Source organism: Pomacea canaliculata, linkage group LG11 (assembly GCF_003073045.1).
Source record: "Pomacea canaliculata isolate SZHN2017 linkage group LG11, ASM307304v1, whole genome shotgun sequence".
In the NCBI taxonomy this organism is placed as follows: Eukaryota; Metazoa; Mollusca; class Gastropoda; order Architaenioglossa; family Ampullariidae; genus Pomacea; species Pomacea canaliculata.
This window is the reverse complement of record NC_037600.1, coordinates 9,616,355-9,640,355: the sequence shown is the minus strand read 5'-3', so window position 1 is coordinate 9,640,355 and position 24,001 is coordinate 9,616,355. Positions and strand designations below refer to the sequence as shown.

Genomic DNA, 24,001 nt, shown 5'->3' with positions numbered 1-24,001 from the left:
TTACCCAGTACCTGTCACAGACCCTTGTCTGAAAGCTTTCAGAAGTGAGCCACGACATCATGGTCTGACGTCATCAACTAATCGGAACAAACGGCTTCTTTGTTGCTCTTGCTGAAATATGTTGGTATTTGGTATTGTCTATTTTAAGCACCAGTTATTATTTGAAATAAATTTATATAATTTATTAACTAAATTAAAAATAATTTTATATGGAATTATTTATAAATTAAATTTAAATAATTTATAAACTAAATTAAAAATAATTTTAAATGGAATTATTTATAAATTAAATTAATAAAAAATAAATTGAAATTACGTTATTTATAACTTAATTTATTAAATTAAATAATTAAAAATTTATTTTTTGTATCTAATGTACGTACGTTTGCAAGCTCTCGATCATTGTTATTATTATTAGTTGTGAAGCAAATTTTGCTGCGACACTGGCAGATTTCCGGCCTGCAGATTGTCTTCCGTTTGTGAAAGCGAAATTTATGTAGGATTTAAAATGCCAAAATTAAATTGTCGCTTTGTAGATTTGTTGGTATGGAAAGGTTGCTTAGATGACGATATACCGTATAGTGAATTAATGCCAGGGCGTCATTCCGTGTCGATTCGTTTTCCTTTTCGAAAACCCGACTAGAAAAGGTCGAATTAAGCACCGAACGACAGAAGATACGATTATTAATTCTTTTTAAAAATGCAGCAGACGTTTTACAAAAGCAGAATTAATCAGCAAATGGATTAAACACATCGGCAAACACGAAATTGACAGAATTCCTATACGTGTTTGCATGGTTTAACGAAGGGTCAACAACACAGGCTATAGCACTGGGAAAAGTGGTTATATTTATAATAAAAAGAAACAAATTGTCTAAAGAGCTTTGTGAACTTTTTTAATATGTGAAAGTCTGTGTTGTTATCATTTTGATGAGGAGTAGGGGTGGGGGGACGTCAGTCAGTGTCATTTGTTTTCCTTTTCCAAAGAGTTCCAAAACAAGTCCAGAATGCTTTCTAAAAAGTATAGAGGCGGGTCGCAAAAGCTGAAGAAAAAGAGGGGAAATGATATATTGTATGCACTACAATACTATATTTTATCCTTAGTCTTTTAAGGTTTGATGTTTTTCTGGTACAAAGTTAGCAAGTATTTTTTTTTTTAGACTAGTCATATTATTGAAGGGAGTAGTCATTTCGATGTTTTCTCTCCTTAAAACAAAAACAAAACAAAACAAAAAAAACAAAACCAAACTCTGGTTGTTTCGAAAAGTAAAATTAGAAATAAAATGATACAAATATATAAAACATTTATTATATCACCAAGAAGAATTAATGTCAAAGCTAATGAAAACGAGAACCCCACTAATTCGTGTCTCCCTGTTTGAGCTCCTCCATTAGTCTCGGTGATTTTTCTCTCTTTTTTTAATTTTGTGAAGACGTGTGCACTTAATGAAGCATGCCACGGCCAAGAAAGTGGTATCCAGCTGGATATACGGTAAATTCGGGCAGGTTGGTAAACGTAAGGAACGATTTTCCGCGGTGGATGTGAGGAAATTGGAAAGTGAACTCTTCAACAGGGGCAAAATGGACGTGTACGCACCCAACAACAGGAGGAACGTGACACCTTCCAGGATATTCTTCGAGATAGCAGGATGTATTAGAAAGTTAGTTCTATTCAATTCTTACGAGACCAGGTGAAACTGGAGTCAGCAATCACAAGAAGAAAAAAAGTGTCCGAGGCTGAGGGCTGGAAAGATCTGCGAGCAGGTCTTGTTCATGTCCACATTGAAGAATTCAGACCTGCCAAAAAAAAAAAAAAAATGCAGCTTCTGTGGCTGTGCACAGGTCCCAGAGATTGTCTTGTGTCCTGATTGTGGACCTGGAAGACTATTGCAAATCATGTGATGAAAAGATCTACTGTTTGGTGATGTATCATCAGACATACAGTTGGAAAGAAGTAAGTACAGTATATCAACATTTGTGGATATATATATTTTTATAATCTTTTAGATTGTTATGTAAATGTAAATATACACAATGGTATCGGCAATCTGAAAATATATTCTCTCAATATATATTCTCTCTCTCTGTATATATATATAAGCACATGCTTCATAAAATCAACTGAAAGGAATCAGAAATGTGGTAAGACTTAGCTAATGTAAGAACTGATACACCATTGTGCATTAGAATGTCATGGATTCTACTTTTGATGAGGTTTGAAACTTATATAAATTCCATAATTTGATTATGGCATATTTATAGACTTGAATGCTGCAAGCTTATGTTAAAACTTGCTATTGTTTTGTCAGGACGCATCATTGTATCTACCTGTGAAAAGAGAAGCAACCATTTTGTCTGAGCACCAGTGTGACAAGCTCTACTACCATCAGATTGGAGTTTTTGATGCACAAGGTACATATGCAAGATTATTATGTTTTCTAGAAAAACAGATTTTACCCAAGCATTTCTTCTTAATTTTTTTTCACATTTTACTGTCATGCATTCAAAATATCACATTATGGAAGAACCTTGTCTTAACCAAAACAAACAAGCTTGTGAATAAATGTTAATTAATAGATACTTAATGTGAATAAATGTTCGGAAGCCAGGACTTTCACCAGTGAGGGTTAGCTGTCCTGGTTTTGCTTTCGTCTCGGGCATGCAATTCTTTTTCTTCGCATGTGGCATCTGCTTACAGGGCTGTCTGCCTTGCCAGACTTTATATTTATTTATAACCTATTGGCACTTTTTGGTTTAATGATCTATAAATTATGTTTTTCTATGTTTACTTTTATTTTGCACTAACTGTTGAATGTCAGACAAAATAAATATATGAAATAGATTCAAAGAAATGGATACGTAATAATACAATTATAAACGAAAGCTCTAACTAGCTTTAATTTACAATTCTGAAAGGTAAGAATATTTACTTTACTGAATTACCTTAGGCTGGACTTTAACATGTAGTGTGGAAAGAAAAGAAGTAGGCAGCATATTTCGACAATGAGAAGATGTTGCATAATATTTCTGTAAAGGTAGAACAGTATCAAATTCTAAAAGCACGTTTTATGTTCTTTTCTTTATTATTATTATAGGCAGAGATCACATCATGAAAGTACAGTTCTGTGAATGTGAGCCAGAAGCAGTAACACTAATAAGAAATGGCTTATGGCCAGCAACACCAAAGAAGCCAGGGACCGCATTTTGCATGAAAGTGATGGAGCTATGCAGAATGCTACAGTTAGAAGGACAAATGTCTCTCCAGAAATTTTGCATGGCATCGGAGCGGAGGACAACTTTTCTACATAGTCGCAGCAGGGACTACAGAAACATGTACAAGGCACTGGGTAAACATGCTATCATTTTGTCACAGCATGACTATAGCAACATGTACTAGACACTTGGTAAACACATCATAATGTGTTGTCACAGCAGAGACTACAGAAACATGTACAAGGCACTGGATAAACATGCTATCATATTTTGTCACAGCATGACTACAGCAACATGTACAAGATACTTGCTAAACATATCGTCATATGTTGTCCAATAAGTCTAACTTTCAAGAAACTCCTCAGGGTATATTGCTTAATGACTCCATAGAGAACTGTATCAGTGCCACTAGACCTGTAGTCAAGTAGTGCGACAGTTTCATTTGATGGATGTAAATATAGTTTAATTGCAAGGGTTATAAGCCAATAATTTCAGTTTACATTATTTGGAAACTATGGAAAGAAGATAAGATAAGATAACTTTATTGTCCAGCAAAGGAGATGTGTCTTCCAGCATGCAAGCAGTCAGATAGAAAATCAAAAACAGCAACAATAACATCAGCAATGGCAGAAGTGAGCACACACACACACACGCCCGTATCAAAAGGACAATACACCAGTTTCCATGACTACATAATATGTGGATTGTGAAAATGGTATTTTATGTGTTTGTTTAATTGTTTATTGTAGGTAACACAATTATAGAATTTCACCATCATCAGGTGTTATGTCTTGAGACAGCTCATGCCCATGACTTCCTGGGCAAGAAGTGCCCAATATGTAGTCTGGTATGTTGTATGGGTTAAGGATTAGGCATTTTAAGAAATATTTAAACACAGTTGCTGTATTCTGCAAACAAAAACACCCACAAAAGTTTATTACACTTGATTTGTACATAATATTTTCACATGGTTGCAATTTAAGTTTTTGAAAATATGCCTAATCTGTGCACATCAGTTTCCCGACGTTTTGATATAAAGAGAATTTATCAACATTGTCTAATGCCTACTGATAATTTTAGGCCATGTCTTTCAAAAACATATCTTCTATTTCATGAGGAATTAATAGATGTGATTAGTGATCTTCACTCAGATATCGATTCGAAATCTGGTGAAGACGATGAAGAGGAAGAACACTTTTTTCCATAAGTTGTTGAGCTATTACTTTCTTTAGTCAGTTTACTGAAGGGGACAATTGATATGTTTATTGGTCTCAACACCTCACTCCCCAAACGAAAGGTTATGGGATGTTTTAAAGGTATTTAAGGGATGATAGCATGTTTATTTTGTTTTAAAGCATTGCTACAACCAACATCAACAAAGGCTTTATGAATTCATTGCTACATTTTTGAACCAAGAACGGTGTAACCTTCTGATTCTGTTTTTAGCAATGTACTTTTTTTTTTTTATAGTATACATACAAGACATATTCACACCGTTCATCCAGTTGCTTTCACCCACAGAAACAAGCCTTTTAATATATTTTATATGCCACTCTGGAGCAAGGCACGAGCTTATTCTTAAGTATATTGCTGTGGCACAATATATGTCTAGAGACTATCATTTGAGAAAAGAATTGTACATAACAGTATACTGCCTTCTCGTTGCTCATTCTCCTAAAAGTTTGAAGTGATGGTAGTAAATAAAACAGGGAAACAAACACAGTTTTTGCTTTGAGGAAAATTAAGTGAAAAGAATTTTCACTAGTATATCATGTTATTTACTTACAACATATTCTTACTAAGGATGTTATATAAACAGGTATGCTTTGTTATAAATCTTGAGAAATCTATTTTTGTGTTCTGCAATGGTGGTTACCTGTCAAAGAGGGAGAAATGGCACATGGAAAAGGACATAGTCAAATGTATAAATATGTACAAATATCTAGATTTGATTGCTTTCAACAAGACTATCTGTTTGTTGTGCTATTGTGGATGTTTCATGGAGTGCCCAAAAAAAGTGTCATTGGGATAACCATATGTTTTTGGCACATGGTGTGCATTCACCACTATTTTCATGTTTTTTCACATTTCTTGCATTTTGTGATCATTCAAAGTGACATTGCTACTATCCTGTCATGTCCCTTTTGTCCAGGTGTTGTAGAGTCGGTAATACATGTTATGTTCTTATGAAAAAGATACAGGGTAGTGAGAAAGAAATGTAAACACTATTACCATCTGCTTTCCAGTTATCCATGCTGGTAGAAAGTACTGACAAGTTTGTAGTTAATAATGTAACTAATAACTGAATATTTGACTCTATACAGTTCGTCTAGAACTCTAGATTATGATGTATGTTTTTGCATTGTATTGTATTGTGTATTGTTTGGATTCGGCTTGAAATATGCGGAAGGCCTTTTCCATAAATAAAATCAATAAATTGTTTCTTTCCCCGTATTTTGCATCTAGCAGGGAGACTTCTGTGGTCAGACAAACACTATCACTGTAAATCCACCGCTTGACCAAGCACAAATAGCTATTTTACTGTACTTCATTAAAGTGTATGTTCAATAAATTGAAAAGAGCTTGAAAAACGAGAGTGTGGTATTTGTTGTAAATGCGAGACAAAATTTTACTCGCGCGTGTGTGTGTGCGTGCGTTTGTTTACAACGTATCATAGAAGTAGTAGGCTCTGGCTATGCTCGGGTCCGTGGCATTCTGGAGGAGTATGTGTCGGGGAAGGTAGCAGTTCCGTTGGTGTACGGTGCCAGCTATAGTGTATACAAATCGATGAACCCACGATTGCGATTGCACCGTGAACGCAAACGTGTGTGTTGATCGTGAGTGTGTTCGCGTGAACTGCTTTTCGACATGATCGGGGTCAATCACGATGGTGCGGACTGTCATCAGTAGTTGTATGTGTAGATCACTTCCAACAGCGCCCTCTTATTGCTGTACATAAACACACACCGACTACACGAGCACAACATTGACAAGTTTTCGCAAACTGGCAAAATGGGTTGTTGCAGATTAGGGAAATCTTCAAAGGAGGTGAGAATCAAGCAGGCAATGTTCGAGAAGAATTAAAGAAGTAGCACAATGCCACTAAAAGTTAAACCAGTTATATGTACTTTCACACTACAATGGGTGTTCGTCAGAAAAATCACGCCACAAAAGACGACCACCTAACACCACATGCATCTGTATCTTTCTATTGATTACAGCGGGCAACTTTCCACTTTCATAACTTGTAAAAACTCATCTGCAATCGAATATCAAAGGGGCGTACAGTTTCAACCTCAAAGTGGTATCACGGATTTAGATAGAGCAACAGCTGCGATAGTTGTGCGCGCACCGTGAACGTTGCTTGTTTGGGGGATGACTGGCAATGGGCAAACCAATGTTACAAGACTTTCCCTAGCTTGGCCGAATCTTGCGTTTGCTGGGAGTTATTCAGAAAAGAAAGGTTAAACAAAATGGTAAATTACACCTAATGTATAAGAGACAATGCAGACAGAGAAAAGGGGGCAAAGACAGGAGTAGATGAGATACAGGAACAACAGACACACAAATAAACCCTAAATGCAAACAAGAGGTCATCTTCCGTTCTAAGAGTAAGGTCAGACATGAAGGTCTTGGTTACTTCTGGGACTTTAACGTTTAACTTCTAATAATATAGAACTTTTTCGTAAATATATCATTTCTTAATATGTATTGGATGTATCTTTTCCCGCTACGAGACGAGCGGTCCCCGCGGGAGGAGAGGATGGAATCAGTCCAAGTGACGAGAGCCGTCCCGTGACACTAAGACACATGTGACCACAAAATAACAGTGTTAGCAAAACAGAAACCTATGTGAATGAGCAGCTAGTAGAGATAAGCAGCTTCCTTTAAGTGGAGGACAACCTTGTAGCATTGGAGTAATTGTAGAAATTCTGGCTTTCCTTCGTCGGGTGCGTTATCTATCTAATGTACCTAGCCTTGTGTTGGTGTGGGTTGTTTTTTGTTTTGTTTTTTTCTCATCTACTGCACACCCGCACTTAGCCGACCTTAAATCCACAAAATCCCTGCATTGTACCCAACAAAAGTGTGTTTTCTTTGGTGCATTCTTCTGCTGTCACAACTACGGACAACACGAATCTCGTTCACTACAGTGATCAACGTTCAGCTCATTCGCACGACCAGGACATAAGTGCAACAAGCTAGCATTCTTGTGGACAGACATGTTCCCACAGGTAAATAGGTTTAAAGACAGATTTATTTACATTACTCTCTCTCTCACACACACACACACGCAACTGCTATTTCGATTCTAATCCACCTGCCTAGCCTACTGAATTCTAGCACCAAACTCCCGGGGCGGGTGAAGAGTTGCCACACATAAGTATGCCCGCGCGATTTTCTATTTTTATGTACCTATAAATCTGTTATTTGACTTGTGTTAAACAATCGTCGATTTGTTTTCATTGGAAGACTAATTGATTATTCATTCATATCTTCTTTTACACAATACTGTGGTATCGTCGGGGACATTGAGACAGTTCTTGCGCAAGTCTTGCATCATTCCTGCTGAGTGGCATGTTTAGCCCTATATTTTATGTTGGTTCTTCCTCAACCCTCATTGTCTTTGTCCTCACTCAAGGGTTTTCCAGAGGATGTTCTTCACTAAAGTCTTGTGGCTGGTTACATGGCCAGACAAGAGACGATTTTCCCGTCGCCAGAAGGGGTTCTCGTTGGCCCATCATGATTCGCACATCTTCATTAGTCTTGTGATGAATAGAAGAAATTCGGAACTGTTTTCTCAGGGACTGGATCTCGAATGCTTTTATTCGCTTTACAGACCGGTGAAAATGGTAAAAGAGATTATGAATTTCGAGGGTGTCTTTAGCATCCGTACTGGCTTCAAAGGTCAGCAGTAAGAAGACCGAAGTGATGAGAATCCACAACAAGCAGGAACTCCCAATCCAACTTCAAGGAGAGAACATCCTGGAAACAGACCGCTTCACGTATCTGAGGAGCATTGTCAACAGAGATGTTGGACGGACGATGACATCAAAAAAGGCCAGACATGCCTCTTATTATTATCATCATCGTCATAATTATTGTAAACTTGTATAGCGCCATATTGCGGTCCTATGGCTCATGGCGCTTTGCGGGAAAAAAAAACCCAACATAACATACAAAATCGTTAACTACAGAATGACAGACGAGATTAAAGATATTTAGCAACAAGATGCGCCAGCGTGCGCATATCAACAGCCTACGCCCCATCCCGAGCATTCTCCTTCCGCAGTAAGACCCGCATCTTCAACACAATTGTGAAGGCAGTCCTACTGTATGGTTCTGAAACCTGGAGAGCGACATAGGCCATCTACGCCATATAAAGGGAATAAGATGGACTGAAAAGATCTCCAACAGCATCCTGTGGAAAAGAACTAACCATAATGCCACTAGTCAAGACATCAAAAAGCGCAAATGGGGCTGAACAGGACACACCCTGCAAACCACCTGACACCATTGCCAAGCAGGCACTTGACTGGAACCCTCAGGGAAAGAGGAGAGTTGGGAGACCGAAGCAGACTTGGAAAAGAACAGTAGAAAGTGAGACAAAGGATATCGGAACCACATGAACCCAAATGAGGCATGGCTGCCCAACCGGGTCCGATGGCAAGGTGTTGTTGCGGCCCTATGTTCCTCGAGTAGTAACATGACTAGACTAAACTTCGGCATCCGTACTATGTAGCAAACTGTATGATAGTGCTTCTGTAAGTCATGTTCAAGTGTGTCAATCGCTGCTGTGTCTGTTGTGATCCACGTGTTTCATTTGACGGTTTCGGTCAAGAAAAGACCAAATGCTCATATGTTGCGTAGGGAAGTAAGCTGTGTATGGTGTCACCGAGGGGGATATAGACGCCAAGTATTAATTAAAGCCAAGTTCAGAATTGCTAAATACTTCCGTCGTTATGCAACACACCTATATATGTTTTACGAATTTGTGCTCTACTGTGTTATTGGATTTACTGTATTATATACTGTCAAAGCGGCGCTAGAATAAAAGCTGGAGTCATAGCCACACAAGGTTCATGGTTCTTTATCATCCTCTGTTGTCTTGCCCGTCCTTCTTAAGCCGGAATAGTGTAAGCATAACGGTTTTCAATTTTGTCAGCTGTTTGAATTATCTTTTGTCAGCGCTGCTCGGTCTTTCTTTTAAATCACACCTTAAGATCTGACATCAAGATCAGTTCTAAAACTGTTTTTTTTTCATCAGAAAGAAATTATCAATCAAAAAGATGAGGAAAGAAGGAGGAGGAGGAGGGAAACTGAGTCTGTTTTAAAGTTACAGATAAAGCTGCGACCTCTTTCCACCATCCATACTTTTGTTACACATTTACTTTGAGACACATTCAAAACAGGCAAAGACATCAACTGCATATTTCTTCTGAAAACTGATATACACTTTTTAATCCATGAAATGTTTTTTATGTCCACATTGAAGAAGAATTTTACAATGAGCGAAATTATTAATACAAATTTAAAACAAACGAAAAAGAGAAAACAGCACACTTACTCCATATATACATGACAGTATTGACTTGATGTATATGAATCACATTTACAATCTGCTGTTAGGACTGCAATGGAAAATCATTCAGCACTACTCTGCTCCAAAGCCAATGCAGTTACTGAAGCGCCAATATTTGTATGTATAGCCAGAAGTCACAATATGCAAGATGATTCATAATGTCTTATCTGACTAAATTTAAAGTGCATCCTAAGCTATGCACAAATGTAAACCACAAATAATAAATGTTATTTTCTTTTCATTCTACTTTTATAAATTTTCTGGTCAATTTGATTAATATCAAAGAATTAATATCAAATTTAGCCAAAACTGGATTGTTCTGGCAAATTTATTCAATTTCTATTGAACTGGGTATGTGATCAACGGCCCCAAGAGGCCCCAAACTGTTTTCTTATGCTTTAACTGTAATTGCATCCCATGTGACTCGTGTTCCTGCACACAGAGGTAAACAATGATATGTAACCTTGCATTTTTAGTTACAAACAATCACACAAATATGCTTTGGAACAGACTGCACTGTAAGATTCAATATGATAAAGATTGTGCTAAATACTCATAAATATAATAAATTCAAATAGCACCATATCCTAGCCTTTGGGCAAACTCATAATTGACACACACACACAAGCATACATGGACGCACAGCATAAAATGCAAATTATATTGTCTACAAAATGCCACATGGGATAAAAATGTAGACTGAAATTATTCGCAGCATACATAATTCAGCTTGAGAAAGACTGTGATTCATCCAGGCTTGCAAATGCTATGATCCACATTCCACACCACAGTTTCAACCATAGCAAGATCTATGAGTAAAGGCCATTGTTCTGCTTATAGGTCTGACTGCAAAAATGCCTTCTTGAAAAATCATACTGAAATCCAGGAAGTCAATGCAAATTCATTGATGTAACAATTTTTAGGACACATTAGTTGTTAATAAGCACACTTATATAGCACCTTTCTCCATCATCAGCCAGACTTAAAGCGCTTTACATGCATAAGGCACACAAGCACACGGATTTGGGACAGGCATAACTTTTCGTTTATTGGCTGTAAACCTAGGGGCATAAGATCATATTAAAACAATCACACAATAACAATCTAACAGGTGCAACAAATGGTGACAATATGGCAAATATATAGATGAGTACATAAGACAAAAACAATATATGTATAGAATTTACTTCAACCGTGGTTATGCAATTTGAATCAATTTGCATAAATTTATAAGCATATTTTTGGATGTAATATTCATCAGCGACGAAATTTAAATTCATTTGGATAATGCACAAAATAAACAGGAAGCAGCACTGTCTGTGACAAAGTTAGCAAAGGGTGAGCACAATAATAAGCATAAGTGAACACAACAGAGGTCAAGAGCAAAACTAAAATCTCAAAAGCCTGTTCACAAGAAAGGACACAGAAAAATACTAATTTCAGTCTTACTTTTGGCCTTTGGCAATTCCTTTAATGCAACTTCCAGAGAATTAGTATTTGTCCAATCTGTAACAGATTAACCACTGCTTGTATAAGAACTGCGAAGGCAACAAACTGATGAAATTCAGTGTTGTAAAGTCTGAAACCTAGTGAAAGTCTGAAACCTAGTGAAATGTAGACTTAATTTATTATACCCAAGTTCAAATAATTTTTACAATAACTCTTACACATTGATTGTATGACACAGAAGAAGAGAATGAGTGGATTAAAATAATAAAAAACATGCCATGATCTGTGAGTTTAAAAGTATAAAAAATATTAAACATCTCAATATTGTATGGCAGGGTTACAGCTACTAATCTATTACTTGAATGTAATACATTTCATGTTTCAACCAGCTTTGGCTATGACTTGGAATTAACATAGCAGTGATACAGAGAAAGCACTAATCTCAAGCTTTTGGAAAATATAATAGTAATAAGAACTAATAAAAAAAATAAGAACTAGTATTCCTTACATTAGAAAAGGTACTTCCATTAGGGATTACAGTCAAATCTCCCTACTATGCACCTACCGGGACCGAGCAAAGTGGCATGGTAGCGAGAGTGGTATAGTAGCGAGGTTCGTAAAAAATGGGCTTTTATTTGTTCAAGTTACCCGTCAGTCCAAAGCTTCAAGAATCGTCTGCTGGCACTAGCTGTCTCCTCTCATTCTCCCCCTCACCTCTTCATCCTCACCCCCCCAACCATATCCCGAGCACCTGCATCCTGTCGCTAGTCGACCCCTCCCGCTCTCCCTCTGTCACGTGACTGTCACCCGGCCAGCGACCACCACCCATCGCCAGCCTCCACCCTCCCTTGTGCGTGCTATGCGTGCGTGCTATCCACCTAACTGCAATGTCCCACACTACCATAGAGTATAATAATCGAGCACTGCGCGGAATTTCACAACTTGTGCCTTTTTAACAGTCACACAAAAGTGGCATAGTAGCGAGAGTCTGGGGTGGCATAGTAAATTTTTTTTTACATTGAATTTATAGTGGGACCGAGCAAAAAGTGGCATAATACCGAGAGTGGCATAGTAGCGGGTGGCATAGTAGGGAGATTTGACTGTATATAACTAATCAATGGCACTGACTAAAGAAAATCTATTACCCGAATAGTGAGCACAAATATTTTCCATCATCGTGGACTGCTCATTACTTGTTGTACCATGAAAGTACATCGATTCATAAGGATATCTAAAAATTAATCTCAAGGCCTACACATTACGAATGGTATGTATTTTAGTATCCCCAAAAGTGCTTTTATAGGACGTCATTAGCTCTGCCTAAGGACCATCCTTCTAGCTACATGCCTTGCTTTTACCCTTTGAGGTGCCCAGCATTGGTAGCCCTAAACAGCACAATTCCATAGGTCACTAGACAGCAGGTAAGCTACATAAAATGGTGTCAACCATAGGGGTAGAATAAACTATATTAACTACTGAGCATTGCTCTAATACTGTACTTTCATATTGTAATACTTCTTGCATTTGGATCAACCACTTTTTGCTCATTGACACCAACCATAAAGCATACTATTTTTGGCTGATTCTGCTTATCTGTCATCATCATACAATACATTCAGGGCATCACCTGACTCGGGAATAATCTAAGATTATTGTATCAATCCCTGAAGATTCTCATATACACATTTTACTAACAAGTTATTATCTTTCTCATTCTTTCATGCCTACTTTAGCAGCTTGTACTTCTTTTTCTTTAATCGGGTGGTATGCATCCTTTCTATGAACTATATACATCTTAATATAGAATTATGTCATTAATACGCCAAAACTTTAAAGAGTAATCATGTAAGATAAGTAGAATAGAAAAGTGCTTCAACGCATGCAATTAATGTAGTATAATAGCTGCTGTACATGCTTGAGATAAAATAAACCTACCCTTCAGCCTTTTGCTGCAGAACACATTAAAAGCCGTGGTTCTTTTGAAAACTGGTTTCCATTGTCTACAACAAAAAAGAAATATTTGTCTGAAAATGTATAGCTATGTATATCTCAATGTTACAAAGGTATTGTCATTTTTGTTTTATTGGAATGAGTTAAACCTGATATGATGAATGGCTCTTAATCATACCTCATCAGTCTAACACTTTAGAAACAGGTTTTGCTTGGCACATTACTATTACTATTACACATTACTATATATTTGTAGTGATTTAGCATGACTTGGACAATCACATTCACTCAGTATCTAAGGTATCGTACATTCCATGTAAAAAGGTCTGAAAAGACGCAAGATTGAATCAAACCTCAACTTTTCTAATCATACTGCTATCTCGAAGAATATCCTGGAAGGTGTGCCCACGTTCCTCCTGTGTCTGGGTGCTTACACGTCCATTTTGCCCTGTCGAAGAGTTCTCTTTACCGCATCCAACCTCTCACATCCACGCGGAAAATCGTTTCCTTACGTTTACCGAACCTGCCCGAATTTACCCACAAGAGGGTATATCCAGCTGGATACCACTCTTTGGCCGTGGCATGCTCATTAAGTCACACGTCTTCACAAAATTAAAAAAAAAAAGAGAAAAAGGCACCGAGACTAATGAGGGCTCAACAATAGGGAGACACGAATTAGTGGGGTTTTCGTTTTCATTAGCTTGACATTAATTCTTCTGGTGATATATAAATGTTTTATCTATTTGTATCATTTATTTCTTATTTTACTTTTCGAAATAATCATTTTGTTTTGTTTATTTTCTTTTGTTATAAGGAAGAACATCGAAATGGACTCCTCCCTTCAATAAAATGACTAGTTAAAAAAAAACTTGCTAACTTTGTACCAGGAAAAAAATCACGCCTAAAAGACTAAGGATAAAAATATAGTATATAGTGCAATACAATATAAATTTTCCCCCTTTTCCTTCTGCTTTTTGTGATCCGTCTCTATACTTTAAAGAAAGCATTCTGGATTGTTTTGGAACTCTTTGGAAAAAGGAAAACAAATGACACTGACTGACGTCCCCCACCGTACTCCCTCATCAAAAATTGATAACACACAGACTTTCAACATATTAAAAAAGTCCACAAAGCTCTTTAGACAATTTTTTGTTTCTCTTATTGTAAATATAACCACTTTTTTCCAGTGGCTATAGCATGTGTTGTGACCTTCGTTAAACATGCAAACACGTATAGGGAATTCTGTCAATTTCGTGGTTGTTTTGCGATTGTGTGTTAACATCCTGTTTGCTGAGTTAATTCTGCTTTTGTAAAACGTCTGCTGCAGTTTTTTAAAAAGACTTAAAAATGTATCTTCTGTCGTTCGGTCCTTGAAATACCAAACATTTCAGCAAGAGCAACACGAGCGTTGTTTCCGATTAGTTGATGACGTCAGACCATGAGTTGTCGTGGCGTCACTTCTGAAAGCTTTCAGACAAGGGTCTGTGACAGGTACTGGTAACTGCCGAGAGCTGGAGGAGTGAGTACTATAGTACTGAGCGCGGGAACGGCTGGGTGATTAGGTGGATGATGATGACTGATGATGATGAATGATGATGATGATAAAATCAATCCCAATAACTCAGTTCCTCTATTTTAGTATAATGCTGGTGCACATATTGACTGTCATATCCTGTGATATTCATTAATATCCTGAGTGATGTAACCTGTGCCTTCTCTCAACTGTAACAACTATCACATTGACAGCGACCTAATAGAAGGAATGTGCTGTTGTTGATGTGGATGTGGGAGACCTAGTTCTACAAGAGGTAGACGGGTCAAAGTTTACCTACAACCCGTGACTGACGAAGCAGGCGGTAACTACTCACAGTTACAGCGTGAACTTGTAATTTTGACGATTTATTTTATTTTTTTACGAACAAAAAGCGTCAAATCACGATTAAAAGCAGACAAATAGTTAATAGTGAATTTAAAATTTGCAAGAAAAAACATCCTAACGATAAAATCTACCTGATAATGACGTCTGTAGAAAACGAGAAATGAAGTAATACTGTTGATAATACGCTTACATATCTAATTAATTAATTTAACTTTAATATCACGAGTATACTAATGATGATTTATGTATGATCTAAAGATTTTTAAAAAATGATCGCAATAAGCCATTACAGTTTTTCGTATAATAAATGAACAAATCAAAAACACTCGTTTGACTCCATATTAACAATAGCTAATAATATTTTTAATTTATAGTGAACACACGCCCCCTGGAAGAGATAAAGACAAATACAGGCGCTGATGTAGAGTTTGACCCCAACCCCTCACCTGTACCAGGTATGAAGATTCTCATCATCCGCGGTATTCCTACTCAGATCGAAGCGGCAGTCAGGCTCATCAACCAGACCATTGGTTTAAAGGTTTGTTTGTTGACAAACAAATGTATATTAGAACAGAGTGTAACAGACTCTAACCAAGGAGATAAAAAATACCTTACTGGATGACTGAAAATACAGCGGGCCATCTCCAGTATTACATAGAAATAGCCAATACAAGTAAAGTTAAAACAGAAATTCTTAAATGACTTAATAGGCAGTTATTATTTAACTGACCAGACTGGTGTTCACACAGGAACCATTACCAGACCAGGCCCAGACATTCTGGCTACAGTGGGTTGAGGCCGCGTTCCCTCATCTCGACTCTCGCGCCTACTTCCTGCCTCCTGTCTACGTCAACCGCGTGCCCATGACTAGACAGTCAGCTGCTGCTCAGGAGGTTCTCGTCCTTACATCAGCACCTGGACAGGCTGGACAGTCTAACCCAGTGCCGACGAGTTCATCTTCGTCCATTCCTCAGCCTCGTCGCCTTCAGGACAGTGACGTCAGAGACGATGCTGCCATGCAACGGATTTTTGTCTGTCTTCAGAAAATGTGTGAAGAGAACAGCAATGTCATGGTTGGAATGACTCAGCTTCAGTTCGGACAGTACCTGGGTGAACCTTGTTACGCAGCCGCCGCTACCCACCTACCCCGACCCTCCAACCTTCCTCCTTCTCTACCACACAACTGGAAACAGGGAGACTTTGATGTGCTTCTGATTCATCGACAGTACGGACTGGTAGTCTGTGAGGTGAAGGCACTGGGTGACAATATTCAATCTGTAAACATGTCACAGCAGGACATAGACAACAACATTAGACAGAAGCTGAGTAACGCCGTGTCACAGCTGGACAAGGCGGAGGCCATGTTGTCTCACCTGGTGTCCGACATCGCTCCCGGTCTGCCCGTCACTAAGGTCATCGCCTTCCCCAACCTCACGACTCGTCAACTACAACAGGCCATCTCCGGTGACAACCTCCTCATTCAGGTTTCACTATCTTTCTGTTACCATATCTTCTATGATATACCTTACAAACTACCTAAATGTGTTTAAAACATTTTTTTGTCAATAGAAGACGAAAAGATAATGTGGACAGTGTGTGTGAATTTGAAGGAAATGTAGCGATAGTGAATATGTATGTGTATATAGAGCAAATAATTGTTTGGAGTAAGGGATGTGTATAAAACATTATTAGTGGGTCCGAACGTGTGTGTATAAATGGCGGTCGTTATAAAATCGAATTCACAATGTCGTGTTACTTGGCAAATAAACGATTTGTTTCAATAAAGTCATTGTTTGCAGTTGTTCTTTCCAATTTAACAGCATTATCGTGTTACAGCCATTCTAAGCTACTGAATTGTACTTACATTGTACTTAGTACTTTAATGTTCAGAGTATTTTACTTACATCTGTCATCTCTATATTTAACTCATTTCACAAGCCATGATGTGGATCTTTTACAGGACCTGTGTCGGTGTCTGGGAGCAAGTGATCCCGCCGACATCCCAGGTCTGTGTCTGTGCTGTGATCAGTTGTCTGACCCCAAGACCCCGTGTGACGTCAGTAGTCACGTGCTGAGGGAACTCGGACACTGGTGGCAGCGACGTGTGGCTGGGGCTGGACCTGTCAGTCACATGACACCTGAGTTGTACAAGACACTGGTAGCCAGGTAAATATTACAACAATGTGTAGTCACAACACTGTCACAGTCTAAGCCTGTCGTGTACGATGTTAGATGTGACATCAGTGCTTACGTCACTGTTCTCGTCAGAGAAATCGTCAACTGACTAAATTTCAAAAGTAAGATTTTTATCTTGAACAAGTTTGGGTAACTGTTACCAGATGTTACAGGGAAAATGTGGAAATGTGATGTTGATGTTGTACAGTTTACAGTTAGAGAGTGAAAAAAGTGACTTTAGTTTTAAATAGAAATCAGATATTTTTATTTGGGAAAAATGAAATGCAGTTAACAATTAACTAATAATTAACTGTAAAAAATAGAAATTGTTTTTTGTAACACACATCAACTGATGTCACTGTACTAGATTCTGTGGTCCGGCGACAACAGTGACTGTGCCATGTACAAGTCCTCCACGTGTGAGTGTCAAGACCCTGGGTCAGGCCGTGTGGTGGACAGGACAGTGCTACACTGCTGTCATCACACTCTTCCCGGAGCAACTTCACCTGCTACACACGGCGCCTCGAAGACTCTTTGTCACCGGACCGCCTGGTACAGGTAAAACTGTGGTGCTGCTGCTGATGGGCATAAAATGGCTGCGATGTGGTCACCCCGTCTACATTGTGAGTACTTGGTGGAGGAGTCGTGCAGCGTGCATCATGCTGTATCACCTGTTGCTGCAGACAGTAAAGACACAACAGTCAGCAGGTGTAACACCCGGTCAGCCTCACCTCCTGCAGTATGATCTTGATGACGGTAAAGACAGGGAGAAGGTCGTCAACGACTTGTCACAGGCAGCAAGAGGAGGGTCGTTGTACGTCATCGCTGATGAAGTGAACGGGTGAGTAGTACATCGTGTGATGTGATGATAGACACAGATGCAGGTAGATGCAAATTGCTGTGATCTTAGAATCACCACCTGGTGTTTAACACTCATTGAAAGGGACACCTGACCTACTCACGCAAGTTTCCCTCCTTTCATACGTGGTTACCAAGGTGACAAACCTTTACCTCGACTTCCCCCCCCCCAAAAAAAAAAAACCCCAAAAAAACGGTAGCTCGCGTGACCTAGCTTTCATTCGAACAGTAGGTGTAAAAGTCAGAAATGCCGAGATGGATCTGCTACAAGACTGCTGGTAAAATGAAATGAGAAAGTTGTGATTTGTCCTGATGAACACATTGCGACAGTTAGCACTGACTTGAAGACAACGAAGGTGAACAAAGATGTGGAACAGAAGAGGACACCAGTCGATGGATTCAATACATGTTCAACAGCCAAAACAATGATAATAATACTGAATGTACATTTAAGACTTTATTTTTCAAAGTAAGGCAGAACAAAACTGCTCTTATGTATTTTGCATGTTTAAATATTTTCAGGTAAAATTTCTTTTTGTAAGTTACACATTTACGACAACTATATTTACTACTTATCTTGCAGTCAGTTTCACCACCTCATCCTTTGTCTACTATAGATGACATAAACACAGAAAGTGAGAGATATTTTTTTCGTACGTGTACATGTACGTGTTGAACCAGATGAGTCCCTTAAACATCAGTTTTGTACATCTGTACACAATTCTTTTCAATAACAAACAGTAATGCTTGTCAATTCATTAATTGTTTTTTGTACAAGATACATTTATGTGTATATTTACACATTTTGATTCAGACAACAGACATATACTCGCTTGTGCCTCCCTCATACATGTATACATATCTATACACACACAACCACAACATTCACCGATATTCACACACATTGTGATGTAAAGTGTCAGTTAGCTTATTATACAAGTAGCCTCCCCTTGACATCAACGTATTAAACATTTACTGTCTAGTCACACAAACACAAACATTCTCTGAACACGTGACAAAAAGTTGTTTATTGTGATGTAAAGTGATATTTCTGTTCCTGATACTTCATAAAATACTTTGACAGGAATTGAAAACTTGTGATGTTTGTGCGCTCCACGACCTTTGACCAGCAGGAAGCTGTGTGTGACGGTAACTACTGTAACACTCGTGTCTGTCACAGGTTTATCTTCAACATTTTTTTTGACAAGCTGCTAACGCAAGTTCCTCATCTCCATCTTTGGGTGACATGTTGTTACCATATATTCGCACCCGCCAGCTTGCAAGTGGAATGTTTAACCAGACCCCTCCGCTCTCCTCCGGCCGTCGTCAGGGAACTCGCGCAGAACAGGTTGATCACTAAGGACCATCGTGTTCTCCCGTACAGTGAGCGAGGTGTGCCCGACCACACAGACGGCCCGCCAGTCAGACGACTGTATCACCGAGGTGAAGGTCACTCAGGTCACATGCCATTTGACTGTGTGACGTGTGGTCGTGACGTGGCCAGCTTCCTACACAGTCTCCGTGTTGGTGTTACAGGTAGGTGTGGGTATTGTGTAGTGTAACGTCTGTTGCCAGATAAACAGTTGTCAGTGTGATAAATAAGTGGCAGGTGATAAGACGTGTGAAGATGAGTGACATGTGATATCCCATCGCCTAACTGGCTACAGGGTGACAGCTCTTTATCACCTTGATTTCTACTCCAAATGTTTTGTGTACAAGTCATCTGTGAGTCTGTGAGGTTTCTGTCCTCACATTTTGTCTCAGTTTTCTAGAACATTTTTATTCAACTGTAACACCTGCGCCATGTTGCCCTATGTGAGAGCTGTTCATCATTTGTATTACTTGTGTCTACTTGTCTGACACTTCTAATGTGTTTGGCACTGCTTACCACTCAGTTGTCTAGTTTGTGATGTGCGGACCTGTGTCCTATGGCTGCACTGTGTGTAGAGTAGATGTTTGTGTCCTCTTCATCTCAACGATGTGACTGACGATGAGTGTGACATCAGGGATTGGTGGTTGTGTGTCGTCTGCTCCATGTGTGTTTGAGGCTGCTGTCACGATGGCTTGTGTCTGGATACTTACCTGTGTTACCTACAACTGAAGTATTCAGGTGAATCTTTGTTCACCTCCTGTTGACTGTGTGAGACCTGAAATGTTGCTGTGTGTAACGCCGTTGTTTGTGTTGTTTACTTTGTGTACAACATGTTGAGTTTACCTACAGTGTGATTGTGTTGTGGAGTCTGATAATCCACATGGACATTGCTGACTGCTTGTGTCAAAGCTCATAGCGGGAAAGTGCGCTATCAAGATGTCATCATAATCATCATCATTAAGACATAGTGTTAGTCACGTGTGTGCGTCATTTTACGCAGTGTTTATATCCATGTGTCTGTCAGTGTGTACGCTGTATCTCCGACAAGTAGCTAATAATAGAAACTGACTGAATGTTAACAGAGAATGTCACGACAGCAGTCACGACCGTCACCTCTACCACCGGCGCCACAACACCGCCCTGCCTACAGTGGAGAGACGTGCTGGTGTTGTACTATAATGAAATTACTGACGACTCGGGTATGGTGAAGGGACTTAAAGAAGCGGGTATCCCAGTGCGGGTGATGAAGGACGATGATTTCGAGGACGTGGCAACGGCCCGCAGTGACGTTGTGTGGGCGACGAGAGGTCATCGTGTTAGTGGTCTGGAGAGAAAAGTCGTCGTGTATCCGGAGAAGGATTTTGCTCCTATAGACCGGTTGAACTCCATGTCTCGGTGTACGTCACAACTTGTGATTGTCCACAAATGAAGGATATTTGATGTCATCACCTTGTAACGATTCGCGATTCAGGCGAATCTAGTTAGATTCATTTTTATTTTTAATTCTCCTTGATGTCAGGGGAGGGAAGTGGCGCGGAGGCTGCGTCAGTTCTAATTATTTTTACGTCATGGATGGAATGACGTAAATGAGCTTAGCACAGTGTAACTAGGGCGACGGTAGGCAATGGAGAGCCATGTAGTACTCGTGATTGGCTGAGAGAGTCTCCAAGAAAGACTGTTAGGTGGTCGTCCTAGTTACCTGGTCGCTAAGGGTGCCTGATTGGTCAGGAAGATGAAAAGAACGAGTTAACTTAGGAGATCTAACGTTTCTCGAGACAGTCGGGACCAAGCAGTTGGAGAGTAAAGAGCTCCGTGGAGAGTGATCAGTGTGTGGTTAACTGCCTGCAACAGATATCTAACGCACTTCGGTGGAAGATTACCATTTGTATTCCAAGTCGTGGTGTAGTAATAAATCCCACTGGAATACATCAGCTTCGCCGAGACAAGTGGTGTGGCTTTAACGTGGTTTTTAGATTCACGAACTTCGTGAAACAATTCGTCGGATATAACCTGCTGGTCCAGTCAGTCGTCTCACCAGCCCATCTGAGAAACGTTAGGAGGAGGTTGATGCTAGGGGAGTAGCGTTCTTTTATTTTGTTTCATCCTCATCTCATCGTTAATTAATTTCTTAAACATTAAATGTGTTAATCGTTGGCCGGACCTTTTTGTTGAAAAAGGTGAAAGAGTGCGGCGAGCGTGGTTTACATGCAGATGTTTACACGCGCTCGCAGACACATTCAACACACTCTTTCGTAAAACGTTACAAATTGGGGGCTCGTTCCGGGATTTTTCCCATAAATCTATTTTCTTGTAACTTCCGGCCAACGCCACATTAACTGTTTACTATCTTCATCTTTTATTTGCTCATTCTTTTTCTACTTATAGGTCAATGACGGGTTAGTAGTAGTACTCGTAGGTAATCCGGTCAATAGGGCATTTTAGTGGGACTAAATTTTCCCAGGTAGCTATTGTTGTCGAATTGTTGTGGCTGAACTCTGGTTCACTGAGTAGTGAGAGTGTATCAGATTCAGGAAAAGGGCGAGTACTAGGTACTATATCACCAGGTAGGATATTAGGGCCAATAGATTTCATGACCCTCAATTTCGGTTCTGTGTGAGAACCAGCATTTGTAGCGGAGTGTAGAAGGGTGTACACGTGATACCGCTATTTCTAGTGTAGCTAGCACATAGCAGCGTAGCTCGGGAAGCGTAGCAGCGTCAACCTCCGATTCTTCCCAAAGGTTTCTCCTGCTAGAAATAAACATGCCAAGGAGTGGCAGATCTCGAGACAACGTCGACGGGGAAGAATTAGTCTCCACGTTCGCTCGAGCAAAGGCTGAAGGGGAAGCTCTGCATCTCAAAGGTGTCGAGCTTGCGAACTACATCAAAGAACAGCGCCAAGCTAAAGTAGAGGCGGAACAGCGCCGACTACAAGCAGAAGCAGAGGCAGAAGAGCGCAGGTTCCAGGCTGAAGCAGAAGAGCGCAGGCTCCATGCTGAAGCAGAAGAGCGACAGGGGGAAAGAGACTTTGAGCTGCAGAGGCTGCGCATCCAAATGCAAGGCGATACAAATGAAAATGCAGCGAAACCGTCACGCTCTAGTTCCGGCCATCAGCATGAGATAAAAATCAAGCTCCCATACTTTGAAGATTGCGACGACCTAGAAGTCTACCTTCGGAAATTTGAAAGATCTGCAAAAGTGCAGGGGTGGCCTGAAGATCAGTGGGCGCCACGTTTAGGAGCGCTGTTGAAAGGCAAGGCCATCGATGTATATAGTCGGCTAGACGATGATGATGCCAATGACTATGTTATCTTAAAGAAGGCCCTGCTCAACAGATTTCGTCTGACAGCAGAAGAGTACCGGAAAAGGTTCAGAGACGCCAAGAAAGTACAGGACGAAACCACACAAGAACATCTAGCCAAAATTGATATGTGGTTGTCCAGGTGGCAAGAGCTAGCAGGGAGGAAAAGTACTTATGAAGAAATAAGAGACATTTTCCTGCTAGAAAAATTTATCGCAGGACTTCCGCTAGACCAAGCGAGGTTCATCATGGAACGCGAACCAGCCACAGCGCAAGAAGCGTTAAAACATGCGCTAGTGTTTGAATCCGCGAAACAGGCAACCTGCAATGATCGAGAGAGGTTGAAGAAATTTGAACCCAATCACAATGATGGGGCATCTGAAGGGAAATCACAGGAAGAAACAAAGTTTGGAACAAACAGCAAAGGTGGACCGACGGCAACTAGACAAATCCAGCATTCTAAAGAGGGGGCTAAGAAGATAAGCTGCTTCATATGTGGTGGTGACCATCTTGCTAGAAATTGCACGCACAGGCATCAGGTAGCGGCTGCAGTGATTCAGGACCTTCCCCACGCGCACAAGAGGTGCGATCAAAAGTCGTTGTGTACGACTCGTCGTGAAATACTTGCAAGTACCTGCAAGCAGACATATCAGTCAGAGGTTGCATTAATTCGAGACTTTCCCTACACGCACAAGAAGGGCGATTGTAAAATGTTGTGCGCGACTTGTTGTAAAATACCGCTCTCGTTAGAGTGTGAAGTGGTCATCGAAGGGAAAAAGATGTCTGCACAGAGAGATACTGCTGCTTCAATCACGATTGTGCAGTCAGACTTAGTGCCTGAACGGTGCAAAACAGGAAAGACTGTCCAAATGACTTTAGCCTCGTCGTCACAAGAGTGCAATCTCCCAATTGCAATTGTGCATATGGACACCCCATATTTCAACGGAGCCACTGAGGTAGCACTCATGGCAGATCCAGTCCATAAGGTGTTGATTGGGAACTACCGCATAGAGGCTGATGGGACAGTGAGTGCAATCCCAGTGTATCCAGTTAGGAAAGTTGGTGCGACAACGCAGACAAGGCCTTATGGGAGAAAGACTGGCGAACCATCGACGCCATCACAGATACTGTTTGGTAACGTAACTCTACAAGAACTGGGACGAGCTCAGCGGGTGGACCCTACCCTTGCTCGTACACGCAAACTGGCCGAAAGTCAAGCGACGAA

At 39.9% G+C, this 24,001-nt stretch overlaps 3 protein-coding genes across 3 annotated transcripts in view; 2 read left to right on the top strand and 1 right to left on the bottom strand.

The window, feature by feature from the left end:
- Window positions 1-24,001, bottom strand: part of LOC112575596 (innexin unc-9-like) — a 180,133-nt gene that overhangs the window by 124,074 nt on the left and 32,058 nt on the right. The gene's annotated exons all lie outside the window — the stretch shown is intronic.
- On the top strand, window positions 1,366-3,816 carry LOC112575610. Its single transcript, XM_025257587.1, has 3 exons — window positions 1,366-1,954; window positions 2,310-2,412; window positions 3,096-3,816. Exons 1-3 carry the CDS (start codon window positions 1,925-1,927, stop codon window positions 3,395-3,397), a joined length of 435 nt encoding a protein of 144 aa, XP_025113372.1. The 5' UTR covers window positions 1,366-1,924; the 3' UTR covers window positions 3,398-3,816.
- Window positions 17,743-20,918, top strand: LOC112575603. The gene is made up of 3 exons (XM_025257575.1): window positions 17,743-18,087; window positions 19,285-19,640; window positions 20,559-20,918. The coding sequence occupies exons 1-3, from the start codon at window positions 17,828-17,830 to the stop codon at window positions 20,903-20,905; spliced, it is 963 nt and encodes a 320-aa protein (XP_025113360.1). The 5' UTR covers window positions 17,743-17,827; the 3' UTR covers window positions 20,906-20,918.